This window comes from Lissotriton helveticus, chromosome 12 (assembly GCF_964261635.1).
Source record: "Lissotriton helveticus chromosome 12, aLisHel1.1, whole genome shotgun sequence".
Lineage (NCBI taxonomy): Eukaryota > Metazoa > Chordata > Amphibia > Caudata > Salamandridae > Lissotriton > Lissotriton helveticus.
Genome location: NC_136073.1, coordinates 468,890,882 through 468,910,064, shown reverse-complemented (window position 1 = coordinate 468,910,064; position 19,183 = coordinate 468,890,882). Strand labels below are relative to the sequence as shown.

General features: G+C 42.8%; 1 protein-coding gene across 1 annotated transcript in view; it reads left to right on the top strand.

Moving 5' to 3' along the window:
• The window catches only part of NECAB2 (N-terminal EF-hand calcium binding protein 2), a 1,192,488-nt gene that overhangs the window by 297,253 nt on the left and 876,052 nt on the right, over positions 1 to 19,183 (top strand). Inside the window, exon 3 of the mRNA XM_078668986.1 lies at positions 2,759 to 2,867. Within this exon, the coding sequence (XP_078525112.1) occupies positions 2,759 to 2,867 (109 nt within the window). The remainder of the gene's footprint in view (positions 1 to 2,758; positions 2,868 to 19,183) is intronic.

Genomic DNA, 19,183 nt, shown 5'->3' with positions numbered 1-19,183 from the left:
AACCAAGTGCAACTCATGCAGAAACTCCTTTCTCAGCGGGAACCTAGCAAACGTGAGTTGCTTGAAGGAAGGGTTGAGTTGGTGGAGGAGGGTATCCTCCCACACCCAAGCCTGAGGTGGTGCCGGTGGAAGAGTCCATAGACGTGGGAGCTGTTACTTGCACCGCTCCCCGGGAGGAATGAATAAAGTGCGAGCGAGTGAGAAAAAAGCTTGAGACCACTCCCACTGGGCCGCGAGCACCCCTCCCACTGAGCGCAGCTGCCACTGTTTACACACATCAGCTAGCAGCATCGCAAACGTTTTCTTGCAGGACCACTCGGTCTGGAGCAGTTCGGGGGAAAGTGGAAATGTAATCCGCCTCCCGATTGGCTGATCAAAGCATAGAGCCTGAATAGTTGTTTTTGGTTGGACGGTTTCAGTTGCCTGCCTAGTTTGTGTTCTCTTTCTGTGCCCAGAAGAGAAGAAGTACAATTTAAAACGTTTTTATTGGCATTGCACAGTCTCCAATACAACTATCTACAACAGGCATTGGCCGGTTGGTTTGAAACTACCCACATGTGAAAGCGCGCGCGCGCCTCCCGCTAGTGGGGAAAGGGGGGTGCAGGCAGCATTCCCCTTGCGGGAGCGTGCGACCATATGGCACCACCATATGGCGCCACGCGCTCCCGCATGGAAATCGTCAAAATGTGCACACGTTGCTTTGAAAGCAATGGAACGTGGGAACGTTTTTGCCTGGAAAGCTGAAGTGATCTCAAGAGGTCTCTTTCTTTCGCAGCGCATGCGCGCTGCATAGGCGAGACCTAAAAAAGCAAAAAAGGGCTTTTTGTAAGGAAATCGCTATTTACCACCAACTTGAAGTTGGTGGTAAATAGCGATTTCTTAAGGCTGTGGTGCACTGTTTTCAGTGCTACTTACATTACATTTAAGGAATCGGTATTTCCGATTCCTTAAATGCAAGAGAAAAATAAGGAATCGCTATTTTGCAATTCCTTATTTTGCATGTAGGTTTAAAGTCACCTACATCGCACATGGCTAAATACCGGTCGGTAATGCCAACATTTAACAAATTTGGCGTTACCGACCCGTATTTAGCCACCTACATCTGGCCCTTAGTCTCTTTGGGAACTTTCACGCACCTCCCAAATTTCAAGAGAGCAATAAATAAATCAATTGTTGCACAATACTTGCTAGAGGAAAAGATTACTTTATCTAAGCTTCATCATGCTTGAATTTCAAAGTTGGATGCTAATACTGGACTACACAACTTTATCACCGCACCCATACTTGGAGGCCGGCTTCCTCATCCATCTAAAACAAAGGTTCTTGTGGTGCAGGTCAGGAAACCTTCCCTCACATGACCACACACTGGTATGGCTACAATCAACTGAAAATGCTGCATGCAGAATATGTAGGCTGGCGAGAGAGCATCAAATTCCACTAGTTTGCATTTGTAAAGAACTAATGAGGGGTTGGAGGGAGCTTTCGTGTCTGGACTTTTTAGAAAAGAGCATGCGCTGGCTAGCTGGCCTGAGGGACACAATGATCTGTTACTTCTTGACATTTTTGACAATTGAAAGCTAAGTTAAAAACAGTAGCAACCCCTTGGGGTTGGGGGGGGGCTAACCCCAGCTAGTCAAGCAGCACTATCATAGTTCTAAACAATCAGCACAACGGTACTCATGCTAGTTTACTTCCTTATTCTATCTTGAAGATGCAGGTGTCATTATTAGCTATGCAAGTCCTGTGCCACTATGATCCTAACCTAACTTGCACCAGATCATTGTTCTTGCACCTCATGAGTCGTAAAGCTAAACGAAGACTGGTACTAACGCGGCAATAGTCGTTGAACTAACTCGCTGAGACGTACCATGCCGCTCGCGGAACTAGAGGCCACTATATGAGTGGTGGATACTGATCTTGCTCTCCTATTTTAAAAAATATAGTTGGTACATTTCCTTTTAAATAAAATATGTGCTATGTTGTGAGAATTGCAAATAAGTGTACAATAAAATATTCAGATTCTATTTTTTTATCAGTGATTCTATTGTGCAGCAACATATTTTTTTCCTTCAATTGTAATTCATTTTTGAAAGAAACTTTATTTTATTAGTTTGTCACCAATTATTGTCACCAGTTGATTTTTTTTTTATTCATGATGGTTTCTCAAGTTTTTGCACAAAATGTGTTAAATGCTGTTTTTGTTGAAGCTCCTAGTTATGATTAAATAATTGAGTAGTAAATGGCTGGGACATGAGTAATGTCTGAACACAGATCGGTTTCTTTAGAAGGTGAATCTTGGTTCGAAGGCAGGAAATTACCTTAAGATAATAATGCTTCACTGAGTTGATCACTCTTCACAGATTTTCTGAAATATACAAAAGTAACGGAAAAATACTACCAACGATTAAGAAAATACAGCAAAACTCCCCTATTCTTTAAAAAAAAACGTGCCTGCTTCAAAATACGCTCCTCTTTCTCACATTCCTAGCATAGTTGTCTCGCCAGACAAATAGCTGGTTAAAAGGATACTGGACATTTTTCATTTTTCTGTTATTCCCTCATATGAATACACAAAAAAACCAAGGCAATAATAGCAACCTTTCACATTAATTTCAGACTTTCCCTCCTCCGCTAGTGGGACCAGGAAATACATCATTCCATAGGGAAGAACGGGACATGATTTTATCTTTGAAATATATTAAGTGCCATCTATGACCGACTTGGTGAAATTAATACATAGTTCATCTTTCATTTACAGATGATGGGAAGTTGTCCCTGGATGAGTTCCAGACGTTTTTCTCAGATGGAACTCTCAACGAGGAAGAACTTGAAAAGCTCTTTCATACCATCGACTCAGACAATACCAAGTAAGCTCTTTGTTATGATCACAAAAACACAGTATCTTTGAACAAACTATTAAGAGGGACCATTAGCGATCCTGAAATAGAGGCATGCTAGAAGATAATATATTTGATGTACTGCATTAATTTGTCCATAGCATTTTTCTTCTTTTCATGCTGATCATGTGTTTCATTTATGTGTCTCCAAGCTAGCACTCCTCAGATCCCAATATTTTTCAAATTATGGCCCAGTTGTCATACTGGCCTATGATTCCAGGACAACTATTCTCCACCAGCTGCTTTGTTTTTCTTGCACTCCTCCACTGACTCTCACTTGCACTCAGTGGCGGCTGTTACGGAACAGAAGTGGTGGCCCAGGAGGAAGTGGGAGGAGGAAAACAAAAAGATCACTTACCTGCCGTCCACCGCATCTCCTCTGTCCTCTTCTGTTCCCGTCGACTACCGGCTGCAAACAGGCTCCCAGAGTCCCCTAAGACTATCGCGACACTGCTGTCATGCTTGTTATACTATTACCAGCATGACAGCAGAGTCGTAATTGGTCTGATCGGCTTGGTGTGCCGCTCAGACAGTGCCTGGGACTGTTCTCCACCCATCTGAGCAACACAACCGGGTGGAGAAATAGTAATTGTGCATGACAGTTTGGCCGTCCTAAGATGGCCTGCCAAACCGTCATGCGCACTTATGGTGCCCACCACTCCTCCTCCCCACTCTGTGACAACAGCCCAGCCCTGTCCTAAACTGGCTCTGTACTGAAAAATACAATTATAATAACATTGTGTTATTATCATTTTATTTTTCCTTTTTGCACTGCTTAGAGAGCAATTGGGCCTTAACGGAGGAGCCATCGCTGGTTACACTTGGGCATCAATGGGTCACTGACAACCAGAAGACTGACAACAATTGTCTTTCTGCTGCAGGATACTTCAGGCTCTACCCCGAGTTGCTCATCATCAAGTTGCATACTTTCTGGGTGATTAATGTGGTGCCAGAAGAAACATGGCTACAGAGGCAAAGATGCTTCTATAAGAAATGATTATACAGGATAAAACCATTGCTGGTCAACAGATCGGCTGTTGGATCATTGAATATTTAGTGAGCCCTCTGACTGAACAGTTGGCTGCTTTGTAGAAAGACACACAATTGACCTATGTTACATTTTAAATGATAATCTTATACACTAACATGAATGAGCTTCAGGGTCATGTCTTCTGCCCAAGGGTACCAGACAAGTAGCTCTCCTTCATGTAGTTACAAAAACTGTCTTGAAGGCCCCCAACAACACTCCTCCTTTGGTAATGGTAGCAAACAAAGTTAGTTCAAGACCGTAAATGACATAGACTAAGATGAATATAATAAGCAAAAGAAAGGGCCTGTGCAAAGATTGTCACAGTGGCAGGCTTCATGGCACCATGCATGTAACAGAGGATTATTGAGGGGGATAGTGGACTATGCTGATTGCAAACATGATCCAAGTATTTACAACATACTCTATGAAGGTTAGATGTTCATCAAGTACAGCATCTTCCATGAACAAAGTATAAGAGTTCTCAATACATGGTTCTTCTGGTGGGGATACACATAAGAGTGATGAGATGCTCTGAAACAAAAAGACTACTCTGGTAGTGTCATTCGAGGAGATACAAAGGTTCAATTTCTTCACGAGCACTTTCAATGAGGATATGCAACCTCTGAAGACCACATCATCAGGATTGTTACTTTCAGGGTGGTGGTGTTTCTGCTGGCTAGAGGGGCATGCTCTTGGGTCAGTTGCAGCGTGGCCCAAAACAAGACCTTGTGAAACAAGGAGAGGGGCTCGTATATTCCAAAGGGACAGAGCACCAAATAACCAAAAGTTCAAAAATATGTTTTCCCTTTGAAAGTACTCTAAATGATATTCGCACACTTATTCACCACAGTCATTCACCAATTCTCACACTGTGTTCTGTTGAAGTTCCACTCAGGATGCTAAAGCACTTATAAGAATATATTTAATTGATCATGTCATAATAATACATTAAAAATATACAAGAAAACACAAAAATACAGTTTAAAAATTATTACATCCACATTATATTAAAACCAATGTGTGTCACAATGTTGTAAATTCATTACACTACCAGCTCCTTGGAAAGGAAAATAATGAGACAGTTATATTTGTCTTATCCTTGTTAATTTGAAAATAATAGACAGCACCCTGCAGGGAAATTAATTTCCTGTCTTTGTTTTGCTACTGTCCTTTATCAAATTTAACAAACTTCAAGCGTCTATGCGTTTTGGTGGGGTAGCTTCAATCAAACAACCTTCTTCAGGACAGAAAGGTTAATTCACTCCTTTCCATGATTGAAAATATCACAAATAATTTGATCCTTTATGCACTGATGCAGAAGCACTCAGTTGAAGATTGATTCTAAGGAATTTTTTGATGATTTGCCCGTAACTTCAAAGTGTTCTATGGATCTCCACTGTATCCATGCATGTTTTTTTTCTCGATTCTTTCAGGAGTCCTGTTCCATTTCAATCATCCTCTTTCTTTTCTATTGAACCTGGTCACTTTGCCTCAGGGGTTATTATCATACCAGAATGCATATTTGTGGCTTTTGAGGCTCACGACTTCAGCATATTCTGGTGCCTGCTCTACGTAGCAGTTCGATAATTTTTTTTTAAAAAGACAGCAAATCTTGGCTGGTCCTTGCTTTGTATCGATCGAAAGGATTTCAAACACATTTATTCAAACATAGAATGTTTCATGGTTCTCATTAGATAAAATGAGATTTTCTGTTGCCCAGGGCGAAAAGAATGCTTGTGGAAAATATGGTCCATTAGGTTCCTTAAATTAGGACAGAGGTTCTGATCGCTATAGAGTTCAAACTCATCGAAGGCAGCATGCCTGACTGCCCTCACAAGCATTGTTCGAAATTAATTTCAGGCATGATGCAAAGACCCAAGGTCTTAGCCATACGCAGCAGAATTTTGCTGCATCGGCCCAGGGGCTCCCCAGATGACGTCCTCAAAGCTGGGAAGGGGTTTTACCAATCCATTGATTCTACCGTGGCTTGACTGTACAAGACGCCGAAAACCAATCTTCTGGCGATAGCTCTCATTAGTGCCCACACAGAATCTTTTGGGGAAAGTGGAAAGAAGGGGTGATGAGAAATGGATTCACTATCCCGAATGACTGCAGACCCAGTCACTGTAACTCATCTTCTCGCAGAGACTTGTTTCACCTACAAAGAATTGTGAAGTTCCCGATTTTAACCACTATGCAACATTTCCCAGTTGACCTTTGCCTTCATCCAAGCAAATGTTTTCTTCAGATTTCAAGCATATTCTCACTTCACTGTCATACAATTGCTTCTATATTCCAACACAGCAAAGCTGGGAAAAATATGCAGAATTTTACTCTGGAGGTTTACATTTTGGGGCTCAATTTTATACACAATGGTATTGCACAAGGGAAGGACTCTAAAAGATTTTTCCAAACTATACATGGTCTAGAATAATTATGTCAGTGTTAAATAGGGACAAGTATCAACTAGAAGGTGTACATTGAGGTGCTCCGTGAGAGCTGCATGGCAGAAGTCAGAGTGAGGTTGCAGCCGGTCTGTGCCTTATTTTTACTTTAGACTGGGTATGTATTATGTTCTGGTGTTTCTATTTGGATTGCTGTCTGAGTGAGTGTGCTTTCACCGGGGGAGTTTTCTAGGGCCTGCCACAGCAACCAAGAGTGTTCTATGGTGTTTTTCTGAAATGTTGAGGTTGGAGCAGACGTAAGTCATGTGTGAGACAGCAAGGGAGCAGTTCACCGGGACACATAAAGAGCCTTTTTTTAGAATGGCCCTAGGCTAGAATATTCATTCTATAACACACTCTCACATGAGTCATGTAAGTGTCCTCTGGAATCATGATTTTGACCCAACTTCTGTTGAACCATGCGTTTACTTTAGTTTATTGCTGTGAGATGTACTCTGGTATCACAGGTGAACCACCGGGATCCTATCTTAGGCAGCATCGAAGGAAAAAGTTTCTAAGTTGTAAATTTAAAGTGATTAGAAGGGGGAGTGGAGGCACTTGGTATATGATCTTATACCAATCCTCTCTTCCCTGGTTGAGCCAGATGAGGAGGCTGAGCACAGTGATGGGACATGCATATCGTCATAACTTTCAACACATGAGGATTCTTGTGACACCATTTGTCGTGTGTGCATCACGCCACTATGCAGAGATATGGGTGAACATTTCTGGGAATTAATTCTTTTGATGACATCATGATCTTTAGCAATGACCTAACATGATTTCCTAGGATTAAGTGGGTCTGGCAGCAGGTTCAACAGATAGGACAATGAGCTGTGAGTGAAAAGCCACAGGTAAAAATATAATCAGAAACCTAAATTATTATAAGATGTGCTCAGATAAGAGAGTATCAATTCCACCTAACAAGACAAAGCCCATATATATCATCTGGAAAGGCTCTTATAAACGCTACTTAATGCTCAATAGAACAGGTTAATAAGGAAACAGCATACATGAAAACGACATCATTCAATAGCCAGAAAGAACCATCACACCCCTGCTACTCTCGTGAGACCCGGCAATCACACATGTAAGTAGATCTTTGACAGACAAAATGGGCGAAGAAGATACAAACGAGCCAAAGATCATCTCTTACTCCAAGCTTACGCCACAAACAAACAACAAAGATAACCCGGGCCTGACACAAGACCCTCAGGCTAAACCAACAGAGATGGTAGAATTAAGTGTAAAAGCTCTGCTACAAACTATGCAAAAAAAACTTGCAGTCATCAACAGCAAAATTGATTATTTGACAGAGAGGGTTAACAACATAAAGGCTTCACTGGATAGCCTGGTAGAGAGGTTAGACACTGCAAAGTCATGCATTTCCGATCTGGAGGACGATACTGCTGGCAAAAGAATCAAAAGCGTAATATAGGCAGAAACTCTAAATGTCATCCAGGCTAAAAACGAACACCTTGAAGAAAGGTCTGCAGAAACAACATAGTTATAGTTGGAATCCCAGAATTGACTAACACGGTAAAGATGGAGATTGCATTGAGCATCTACTCTTCACCCTATTTCTCCTGGAGAATTTCGACCACCTCTGTAGTGGAAACGCCTCACCAACCTCTGGACCCTAGACCAGTGCTTTCAGCCCCACCACATCTCATTGCCTGCTAATTAAACAATAAGGACCGGAATACAGTTCTCAGAATGGCATGACAAAGGAGAGACCTCTCACTTGATAGAAAGCACATCTGAGTCTTTCCCAACTTCACCGTTGTAGCATAGGAGGCAAGTCATGATTAGCTTCCCTACAAAGGCAAGATAAAAAAAGCAGGAATCACCAACGCAATGCTATAGCCCCCTCATCTCAAGATAATTCACCGTACTAAACACAGCTTCACATCCCCGTGGAATGAAACGCCCTGCATTGGGAACATTTTACCTTTATCACCGTCTCAATCGGGAACTAAATCTCCAACACTGGAAAGTCAGTTAAGTGATGCTGAATGAACTCTGGGGGGTGGGGCTATTTACACACTCCATTTTGTAGAACCACAGTAGTACTACTAAAGTGCAACAAAATACTATTCATAAACCTGCAAGTGTAAACCTCCACCTCTACTATTTTTTATGGGGAAAAATGGGGCATACTTACAAATGAATGGCTGGGCTTTAGGGAGGCGTAAGAGGGGTTAAGTGAGGGTTGAGGAAGGCTTTGTGGAGGGACGGGAACCCACAAAAAAAAGAGAAATCCCATTGCCATTTACAAACTGCACTTCTAACGTTATTTCAGCCAAATCAGTTGTAAATTTACTCCAGCTTGGAGCTGAAGTTAGTCTAGCACCACACAGGGCCAACCTCTGGTACTACAACATCCTCCCATGGCATTGGAAGATGGTAGAGATTTAAAATAAAATCCTATAGGAACTAATGCTCAATTAAATTATTTAAACTATTAAAAAATATATCAACATTTAATTTAATGTTAACGAAATGATCTAAAAATAAAACATTATTTAATTTTAAAATATTCTATTAACCTTTTCTGAATAAAAATCTGAATGAAAACGAATGTAAAATGTTCTATTAAAGTGCAATTAAATTACTTTTAATTAATCGTATGCCTTTTAAAAAAGTATTACTTTAAAAAAAAATTCAGGTGGGATTTTCTTTTTAATTTAAACCTCAGAAAAAAACTTTGTTAACTTAATACACAATTATATATTTATTCAAAATTAAGATAGTAGTGCATTGCATTTATTCATTTATTCTTTTGTTCGACATTTAAAATACACATTAAATTAATACACATTAATATTTAATAAAAATGTTGGTACTTATTTTCAGGTATAATAAACATTGTTTTTATTTTATTTGATTAACTTTTCTCTTTAATTCACCAAAATCAAGATCATCACCATCAAGGCAGAGATCTCTTGATTGTAAACTAGAAGGAAAAGTTTTTTTTAAAGTTGTTTAAACTAGTGAAAGATAATTGATGTATTTTTGAATCTACAGATGGCACAATATCTTTGATATCACTGCATCAAAATCACTGCTTTGCATATGTAACCCTCAATGGACAGGATACAGACATGTGGAGTTACTGTGATAGTCATATTTGTCAGGTGTGGTCTGATTTGATAAAATTCCTTGGCATGCACCACCATTCTGGAAGTATTGTAGAGCAAAATCATATAGTTTCCTCTAAGTGAAAGTAACATTCTACCTTAGATGGCTTGCTTTAGGTTTGCTCATTTTTTTATGTTATATTTTGGGGGAAATGGTTGGGTGAGATTTACCAGCTGGTTGAGGTGGCTGATGTGAGTGGTGGGCTCTAAAGGTTGGAAAGCTTTGCTCACGTACAGAGAACAAGAAATTAACCATGTAGACCTGACACCTGTGGCCAGTGCATGTAATAAAAGGTGCTTAGGCAGTCAACAAATATCGTCAATAACCACTGGTAAATAGTAATGATTGCCTACTCACAGTGTAAAGTACCACTTGGAATGTGAGGGAGCTAAATAATCCCTTCAAAACACAGAAGGTCCTGGTTTACCTAGATCGCCACCAAACAGAGGTGGCACAACTCGCAGAAAGTGAGTTAGCTAAACAATCAGAAGCGAGATTAGTAGCAAGATGCACTGGCCACAGGTACGTCATCCTCTCCCTGCTATTCTGGAGCCATTGCAATCCTCTTTAGACCTGGGCTGCCCTTTCAGCTAATAAATGCTGTAAATGAGACTGAAGGCAGATAATTTCTACTTCAATGGATCCTGTGAGGCAAACACATTACTCTCATTATTGTATACGGACCAAACATTATAGACCCAGGATTCAAAAAGCAGATCTGGATCAAATGTATTTCTTTATCCTTGCAGTCTATACTATGAGGTGGTGATTTTCAACTTGGTTTTAAATCAGTCATTGGATTGCTGACATCTACCAAATCAACCTCAGCATACACACACTTATCCACAGTTCACTACTCTAGATTTGCAGGTTGCCACAAAAGAGATGTGCTCCTGGTCAGAGGACATACTGCACACACAGTCTTTGAGCACTCCCCAGTTAAAGTAACCTTTGAACACCCAGCTCCCCAACACAGTCTTTTCATGGTGCCTCTTGCCACAAGTTCTCCTTGATTCTGTGTTTAACCCCTTCCCGCGGGGCTAATTCCTCCCCGGTGCTGGGGGGAAGTGGGCCGCGGGCACGCACGGTGGCGTTGAGCTCGTCATGACCACGCCCATTTAATGGAACGCCCCGCACAGCAGGGGAATTATCCCTGCGTGGGCGTTCCGCGGCAGTCATGACGAGCTTCAGCTCGTCCTGAGCACAGCGCCACTGTGTCTCATGACGAGAGCACCAAAGGTGTTAAAGAAGACACCTGATCAGAGCTACCTTAATAACCACCCACTGCTTCCAAGCACCAATGAACAATTGAAACATCAACAGCTTACCAAGAATGGTGGCCTATGTCAAAATGTGGGATTCTTAGAACTCAGTGCCATTGTTAGTAGGGCAGATCACATTGTCTAGATCACTGGCGTAATGAAGCTTCAGGGCCCCCCCCTGCAAAGTAAGTGGAGGGGCCCCCTCCAGACTCTCCCGTGCTCTCCAGCCGAAGTGCTCTGCTGACGGGGCCCCCTGGAGCTTGCCCCCTGCACCGCGGGGGCTCCGGGGGCCTGAGTTACGCCCTTGGTCTGGATCTTTTATTTCAGACTTCGAGCAACCCATAGGGAGCTTCACTCCTCCTTCCCATGAAAACCATTCACAGCAGGACGTTAGACCTCAACGCTAACAAACATGCCAGGGACACATGAACCGCAGATCTACGGCATTCTATTACAGATGAAGAGTGGAGAAATTGATCTGGGCAATAAAATGGCATTACTCCTAATAGCAGATTCCAGTTGATCTATTTTGAATTCCTAAACCTCACACACAGGACACCTTTAAATTGATAAACTGCAGTTTTACCACACATTCCCTGTTCAAGAGATGGCATGCCCCCTAGCAAACTTCCTACAACTGGCATTGTCATGCCTCAAATTTAATACCATTTGGTAAGATCTTTGACCACATATCAGACATGCTGGTATTTAATCTACCACCCTTCCCTCTCATTTCACTTCTGGGTAACCTAGAGATATTCGCTCCAATTTTAAAAATCCAGCTGTCATATCATTTTTATTAGCTAAGAGGCAAATGGCTAGCTTGTAAAGTTACAACCGTTCCCCACTGGAAAAGCCTGGTAACTAGCTTAATTCATTGTAATGAGCAATTATATATATATATATCATTCCACACTGCCCTAATCTTTCAGACCAAGAGACACATGGTCCGCCTAGCAGTGGGGGCTGGTTCAAGCAGGAGGGGTTGGGTGGGCCACATATGCACACACAGACTCACACCATATTAATGCATACTCACTTACACCCACGCATTCAGCACAAAGCCTGGGCACATGCACCCATCATACCAGAGGAACACACATTTACAGCATGCATGCACAAATGCACATACATTCATACATCCAAACGCAGATGCACACGCTAAACATTTTGTTTAAAAACATGGCCTGACTCAGCTGTAATCTTAGGTGGACGGATGGAAGCCTTGTGGTTCCTCTAGAACTGAGACTGCTGCCCCTCATTGGCTGACCGTGTTATGGGTCAGCTAAAGAGAGGACTCAGCAGTCTCTTACTCGTCAGAGAGTGGGATGGGTCAATGAGACTGCTCACACCACCCAACTCTGTGACAAGAGTCACTGATGCACAGTCGGCCCCAGGCACTTCAGGGCTTTATTTATTATTTATTTATATTTGAGTTTATAGAGCGCACAGCTACCCGGAGGTTTCCCGGCACTAAGAACAGGATGAGGGCAGATCACCGGCAAGATTTAGACTATGAATGGGGAGGCCTATTGGTTAAACAACCAAGTTTTCACATCCCTGCGAAACTTGAGGTAGCTAGGTTCAGTACGCAGGGGGCGGGGGGGGGGGAGAGAGTTCCACAGCGATGGAGCCAGATAAGCAAATGAGCGACCGCCCATTCTGGCTTTTTTTATCCTGGGGATCTGAAACTTGTGCTGGTTGGATGAGCGAAGGGTGCGGGAAGGGCAATATTGGTGGACTAATGTTCTGAGGTAAGGGGGCTCTGCCTGAGTTGATTTGAAGCGCGTAGGTCTGAGTCTATCAGTGATGTGCCCCCTCGCCATGAGAAGGAGGACTTCCAAGCACTTTACCGGGCTGAGGACGTCATACCCACAGGGCTGTGAAATATTCAGCCCGCCATAGATTACCTCAGGCAGCCAGGTGTCTGCACATTTAGTGCATGTACAGCGCCTGGTTGCCTGACCTGAGCATGAAGAGCGTCTGTCACGCTGACCTTTGCTGAGCCTGATAAATCATATTACCAAAAGCGGGAGGGGGCGGGACCCTCCACCTTTAAGGACGGGCCACTACTGTCACCTTGTGCAATTTTCTAATGGATGCAGGCCTATCTACATTATCACCACAGCGCTATGAGCAAACCTCTGCTGTTTAATATACTGCATCAACTAGAAACAATGTAATGTTGCCTGGTGAGCACAGTCGTGTTGAAGTTAGTGGACACTACAATACTACATCATTGGTGGTATGTGGTATGTATTGCCCTCATATCCGGTATGCTGCTTGCACGTTTTTACATTTATAAACAAAATGTCTTTTCCAGTGTTGTTCACGATCTCTGTGCTAAGGGTTTAATGTTTTTTATTCTGTATGTACTTCAGTGAAAAAAAAAAAAATAGCGACAACCAACATATCATGAAGGTACAGTTGAGTACAAATCCACATACCTTAAAGATAAACATATCATGAAGGTACATATATATGGACTTAGGTGTGGTAAAGTTATACTTCTCTATATATACCTACCATCATGATCATTCGACAGTCATAATTTAGGTAATTGTTGGTGGACGACTTCTCGTCCATTATATTCTGGCAGTATGCCCTGCCTTACCCTCCGAGGCAATTCGATTTCCTTCCATAAAAATATATATATTGTAACGGATGAATTGCATTTTACTGCCCATTAAAGACGCCTGATTGTCAATGCATTCGCACTCCATGAAAAGCTGCCTGCGCATTGCTGGCTGACACCACGTGTGATTCCAGTCCGGTTTCCGGTCTGGCGGCATTTCCCACCCAGAGGAGCTCTTTGAGAGAGTGCAGTTCAATGCCACTGACCCCTTCAAGTGGAGAGCGGGCACTAATGGAGGCGTTAATCACATTTAGAGAGAAGGAAGCTGCAGGGCAGATTGACGGCCGTGCAAGGCCTAGCGTGCGCCACCCGGGGCGTGGGAGTACGCTAATGGGGATACAGGGATACATTTCAAAAGCCACCGTATTAGCGGCCATGTTTGATGAGATAAAAGGTTTCCGTGTTAATACCAAAGGTCTATAGGTTGGTGCTTTATTAACTCCAGAAGTTCAATTAAAGAGCACCGTGTTTTTTTTCTATAATGTACTTTACGGAGCAGCACTTAACCTACGCATTTCCGCTGACCTGCGCCTTTATTTTTTCAATTCAGTTTCTATTAAAAATCCATTTGCTAGAGATTTGAATTCGGCTCCGATGGTTCCCTTCATCAGTGCTGGAACGGTAAGTCCCCCAACCACCCCTGGTAGGGTTTGAAGGGACAATCAGCTAGATTCATGAAGCCGAAAACGGCTCGCAAAGGGCCAGATTCTCAGAATCTGGTCCTTTGCGAGTGCAATTTTTGCATTTGGGATTCATCATCCCAAATGCAAAAATCGCTATTTGCTAAATCGCATATTTGCGAGGAATTGCATTTAAGGAATCTCTATTTGAGATTCCTTAAATGCAATTCATTAACCAATTTTAAATTGCGAATTCGCAATTTTTGGCCGCTATTTACCACGAAGTCTGACTTCGTGGTAAATAGCGAAAAATTGAAAAAAGCACTTTAGTGCATTTTTCTCTGTTGCATGTTACACACACACATGTCCTTTGGACATGTGTGTGCGCAACACCTGTGTAAATTTGCTTTTCAGGGGTGCTACAGGGTGTCCTTTGGACACCCCTGGCATCCTTGAATTCACATCCTTATTTGCGATTTGCAAATTGCTAATCGCAAATAAGGAATAACTCCCCATTCATTCCTATGGACCTGTAGGCCCATAGGAATGAATGGGAAGTTATTCCTTATTTGCGAGTAGCAATTTGCTAATCGCAAATAAGGAAGATGTAGGAATCGCAATATTTATTGCAATTCCTACATGAATCCCGTTTTGCAAGTCTTTAATAGCAATTCCTTATGAATCGCTATTAAGGACTCGCACAACGGGTCTTTGATGAATCTAGCTGAATGTGTTTTTTCCCCTGTTGTGCAGTCATTGTGGGGCATATTATCAACAGCTAGTGATAATTATCGCTAAATAAGTTTAGCGAATTTTTTTTTATCGTCGCGCATTGCCGGATCTTATTGCAGAGATAACGTGCTATTAGCAAGGTTTATCTCCAAAGCGATAAAATATCCTGCGATAGCAGCGAAATGCGTGAATATCGCTGAAAATTCGGCGATATTCAGGCATTATCGCTAATAGGGCCTTAACCTGAATATCCACCTCCCATTGGATATACAGGCTAAGAAGTGGTCTGAGCAGGCGTTAGGATTTGGCGATATTCGCTCTTAGCGCAAATCATTTAATCGCTACGCCTGCGTTGATAATAGGCGATAGCAACGTTAGCGACTATTCAGCAACCTGTTGGTCGCTAACAGGTTTGGAACGCCCACTTTGCATGTCGTTAGCGATAAATATTGCTGACATGCAAAGCGGGCCCCAAACCGCTCGCTATTACCTAAAAGCTGTCGCTAACTGATGTTAGCGACAGCTTGCTAATAGGGCGATGAAATTATCGTCGCTTTGCGGCCGAAAACGGCCTCAAAAGCGCAATAATTTCATTTCGACTGCCTTGGTAATATGCCCCTGTGTTTTTTTATTGGTTTTCCCCAGTGACGCTGACACACATTCAAGCCCTCTGTTGAACCTCCTATTCTTAGGACTGAGACACCAAAGAGGCCGAGGTGTCCCTTCTTTGGGAGAGAGGCTACTTCCATTTCTGCGCTGGTTTTGTAGGTCGGGCAGTGGTGGAACCATTATTCATAGCAAAAAAAAATCAGCCTTTTTACCTGTCTTCTTCAGGGGTAGATTCTTACAGCCTGATTCATCATTATCCCGTTTTGCGTGCCCCTTATAGCGATTCATAAGGAATCGCTATTAAGGACTTGCAAAACGGGATTCATGTAGAAATTGCATAAAGAATTGCGATTCCTACACATTCCTTATTTGCGATTAGCAAATTGCTAATCGCAAATAAGGAATACTCCCCATTCATTCCTATGGGCCAAAAGGCCCATAGGAATGAATGGGGAGTATTCCTTATTTGCGATTAGCAATTAGCTAATCGCAAATAAGATAGCGATTTAAAGGGTTCCAGGGGTGTCCAAAGGACACCCTGTAGCACCCCTTAAATGCAAATTGAAACAGGTGTTGCGCACACACATGTCCAAAGGACATGTGTGTGTGCAACATGCAACTTAGAAAAATGCTTTTAAAAGCATTTTTCTAAGTTTTTGCTATTTACCATGAGGTTTGACCTCGCGGTAAATAGCGGGCCGAAATTGCGAATTCGCAATTTTTAAATGGATGATGAATTGCATTTAAGGAATCTCAAATAGAGATTCCTTAAATGTAATTGCTCGCAAAATAGCGAAATCGCTATTACCGATTTTTGCATTTGGGATGATGAATCCCAAATGCAAAAATAGCGCTCGCAAAGGGGCAGATTCTCAGAATCTGGCCCTTTGCGAGCCGATTTCGGCTTGATGAATCAGGCTGTTAGTGCTCCCCACCACCACCTGCACTTTTGCATTTCTTTCCTTCTCCCACCTGCTGTGCTCCGTAGAGTTGCAGTATCCTGTGAGTGGTGTTCTGATTCCTCCCTTTGTAGTTTGCCTGTATTTTTCCTACTCTCAGCTCTTCCCCTCTTCCTACCCCACAAAGGAGCTGAAAGACTGTGGGGGCTCTCAAGCAGGTGTGCACCTGAAATGACGTATACCTGCTGGTCTCGTGTTATATATGGCCATAGCGTGCACTGACCACGCATTGCCTATACAGCATCTGATTAGCTAGCCTACTAAAATTATGAGCTACGCTAGAGAGATGCATGGGTAGTCCTGGGGAGAAATACTTTCTGATTTGACCAGTACATCCCTCACTGATCAAGGAAAGAGTTGTCCTCCACCACAGTGGAGGCGTTGGGGAGTCTCAGAGCAAGAGTCTGATGACTGTTGCCGTACCATTAGACAGGGTCGAGATTCCCACTGGATGCACCCCTAGACTGTCTGTAGAAAGAAGACGCGCCCGACTACTGGGAGAAAGGGTGGCTTGAGAGCACTATACAGAGGACAGCTGTGTGAAAGAAGGTCATCGGTTGGCCGCCTGAGGATCCTTGGGAGCTGGTGTGAGGTCTGCAGCGCCCCTGGACAAGAAGCTGTCCATCTACACCGCCCGGGGAAGGGTTACTACCTACAGCATTTTGCAATGATCCCAGTTTGTCGCTGTGATTGAGATGCCTCCTTGAAATCAAAAGGAACACCTCTTTACTCGACTGAAGATTGTTGTAGAGGTATCTAGGTGAGGCATTGCTAATCTGAGCATTGCAAATTGTGTGTACATTCTTTGATCGGTTATAGGGACATCAGCCCTGGGATACCTCACTAGTAAACTACATTTTGTCCTCTGTCCACTGGAGTTCATGTACCGGAAGCTGCGTATAAACCCTTCCATCCTACATGGGGAAAACCCAACCAGGATCGTCAATTGCAAAGATAGAGACCTTCCTAGTGCAGTCATCTAAAGGAGGGATCCCAGAATATAGGGACAATGGCCACCCTTAAGGCTTCTACCTTTTGAAATTCTGTGGACTCTACCCTACATGCCATGGGGCACTGAACAGAAGCTCTTCACCCACCGCTTATGCGTCAGTCAGTTTAACCACGTCTTCATGGTCTCGGCTTCCTCTTGCGACACTCAAAACCATGGTTCAGGTATGGATAACAAGCTGTCATGACTACGGCAATGCATTTTATGTAGGCATCTCTGTATACTTACTGAAGACAATGCGGACCATCCACAATTCTACTACTTGGACGATTTGCAATCTTCCAACCCATACACTCCCAATATGCACATTAAAATCCCTTCATTGGTTGACTGTGCACAAAAAGGCCATCTTCAAGCTCCTGTGCTACCAGCACAGAGCTATCCTGACTACTAGGCCTAGCAATCTGCAAACCAGATGTCCTCCTCACAAGCACAGGTCTTCAAACCCTCCATTTTGGCTTATAATATCTGGGGTGGGGGGACACTGTTTTTTCTTCCTCTCAGCACATCACTGGAACACTTTTCCTTTACATCTCTGTTTGACTCCAAAATTTTGCTCATAAAAAAAAAAATGCTAAAAACCTGGCTATTCTGACCCTGCTGTGCAGCAGCCGGTAGAGCATGTGTGACTTAGCTGGTGGTTATTTTCACAGTGGAGCTGGCTCTGTTTGTTTTCGACTAGTGCAGCACCAGGACGCAACTTCGGGGATGAGCTGACTCTTTACAAATCCAAATAACATAACATAATAGTATGGGAAGTAGGCTTCATTTCGGGTCTTTTGACTGTGTGATACCACAGACACCCTCCAGAAACCTCACAACTATTGACCAGTTAGAAAGTGGTGTGCAATCTCCCTCACCCAGTGAAACACAGAGGTATACTCCCGCTTTGAAGTATAACAACTGGAGTATGGCCTCTGAGAAAGCAGAGCTTGCACAACAACATTTCCTGTCAGGTCTTCAAATTGTGTTGAGGTTTGAAGACTATGTGCAAGAATCATTGAAAAATCGTTGCCACTGACCCAACATTAAGAGAAATATAGTTCTTAGTGCCTGAGCCCAACAGATATCTTTGGATTGAGATCTCATGCTAGGAAATCTGGTTTGTTTTGTTGACCGTCATTTTATGTGTAATATTTAGTTTCTTGTGTAATAAAGAACTTTTACAAAGTAAACCACCCATTTCAATGATGTCAAAAATAGTTGATATTACTGCGTTATACTGAGTTCTGGGTGTCTAGCCCATGCCACCTCCTTGGGTAAAACTTAGTCTGCTCTGCCTCACTGTCCTGAGAATTAAGTGCTGAAAGGGAATACTTGGTGTGAAGAATTGGATTGTTGGTTGACTGGGGTGTGAACCCTGGTCAAGCAGAAATCACTATATTTGTCAGGGTGAGGTACAAGTCAACCATAAATTAGCCTGTGGTCAACCCTTTGGTAGCTTGGCACAGAGCAGTCAGGCTTCACTTAGAGGCAATGTGTAAAGTATGTGTGCAACGCTTCAAACAGTATTAAAGGGAAACCATCACACAAAAAAAGATTCCACACTAAGTTGGAACAATAGAACACTCTTTACTTTAATGAATAAAGCAAGACCAAAATGATAAAAATCCACTCAGTAGAACGAGATATATTTAATTTTAAAGATTTTACTGAAAATAGCGCCAAAAAGCACAAAGTGCAAAATGTGGATATCTGGTCATGCCAGATTGGGACAAGGTGACAAGTTCAGGCCAACGATGATGGAGCGCGGGATGGCTACTGATATCCAGTTACGCCCCCGAACAGAGTACCTTAAGTTGTGAGGATCCTCATCGAAGATGTGCCATGCAGCCGGTGCGATGC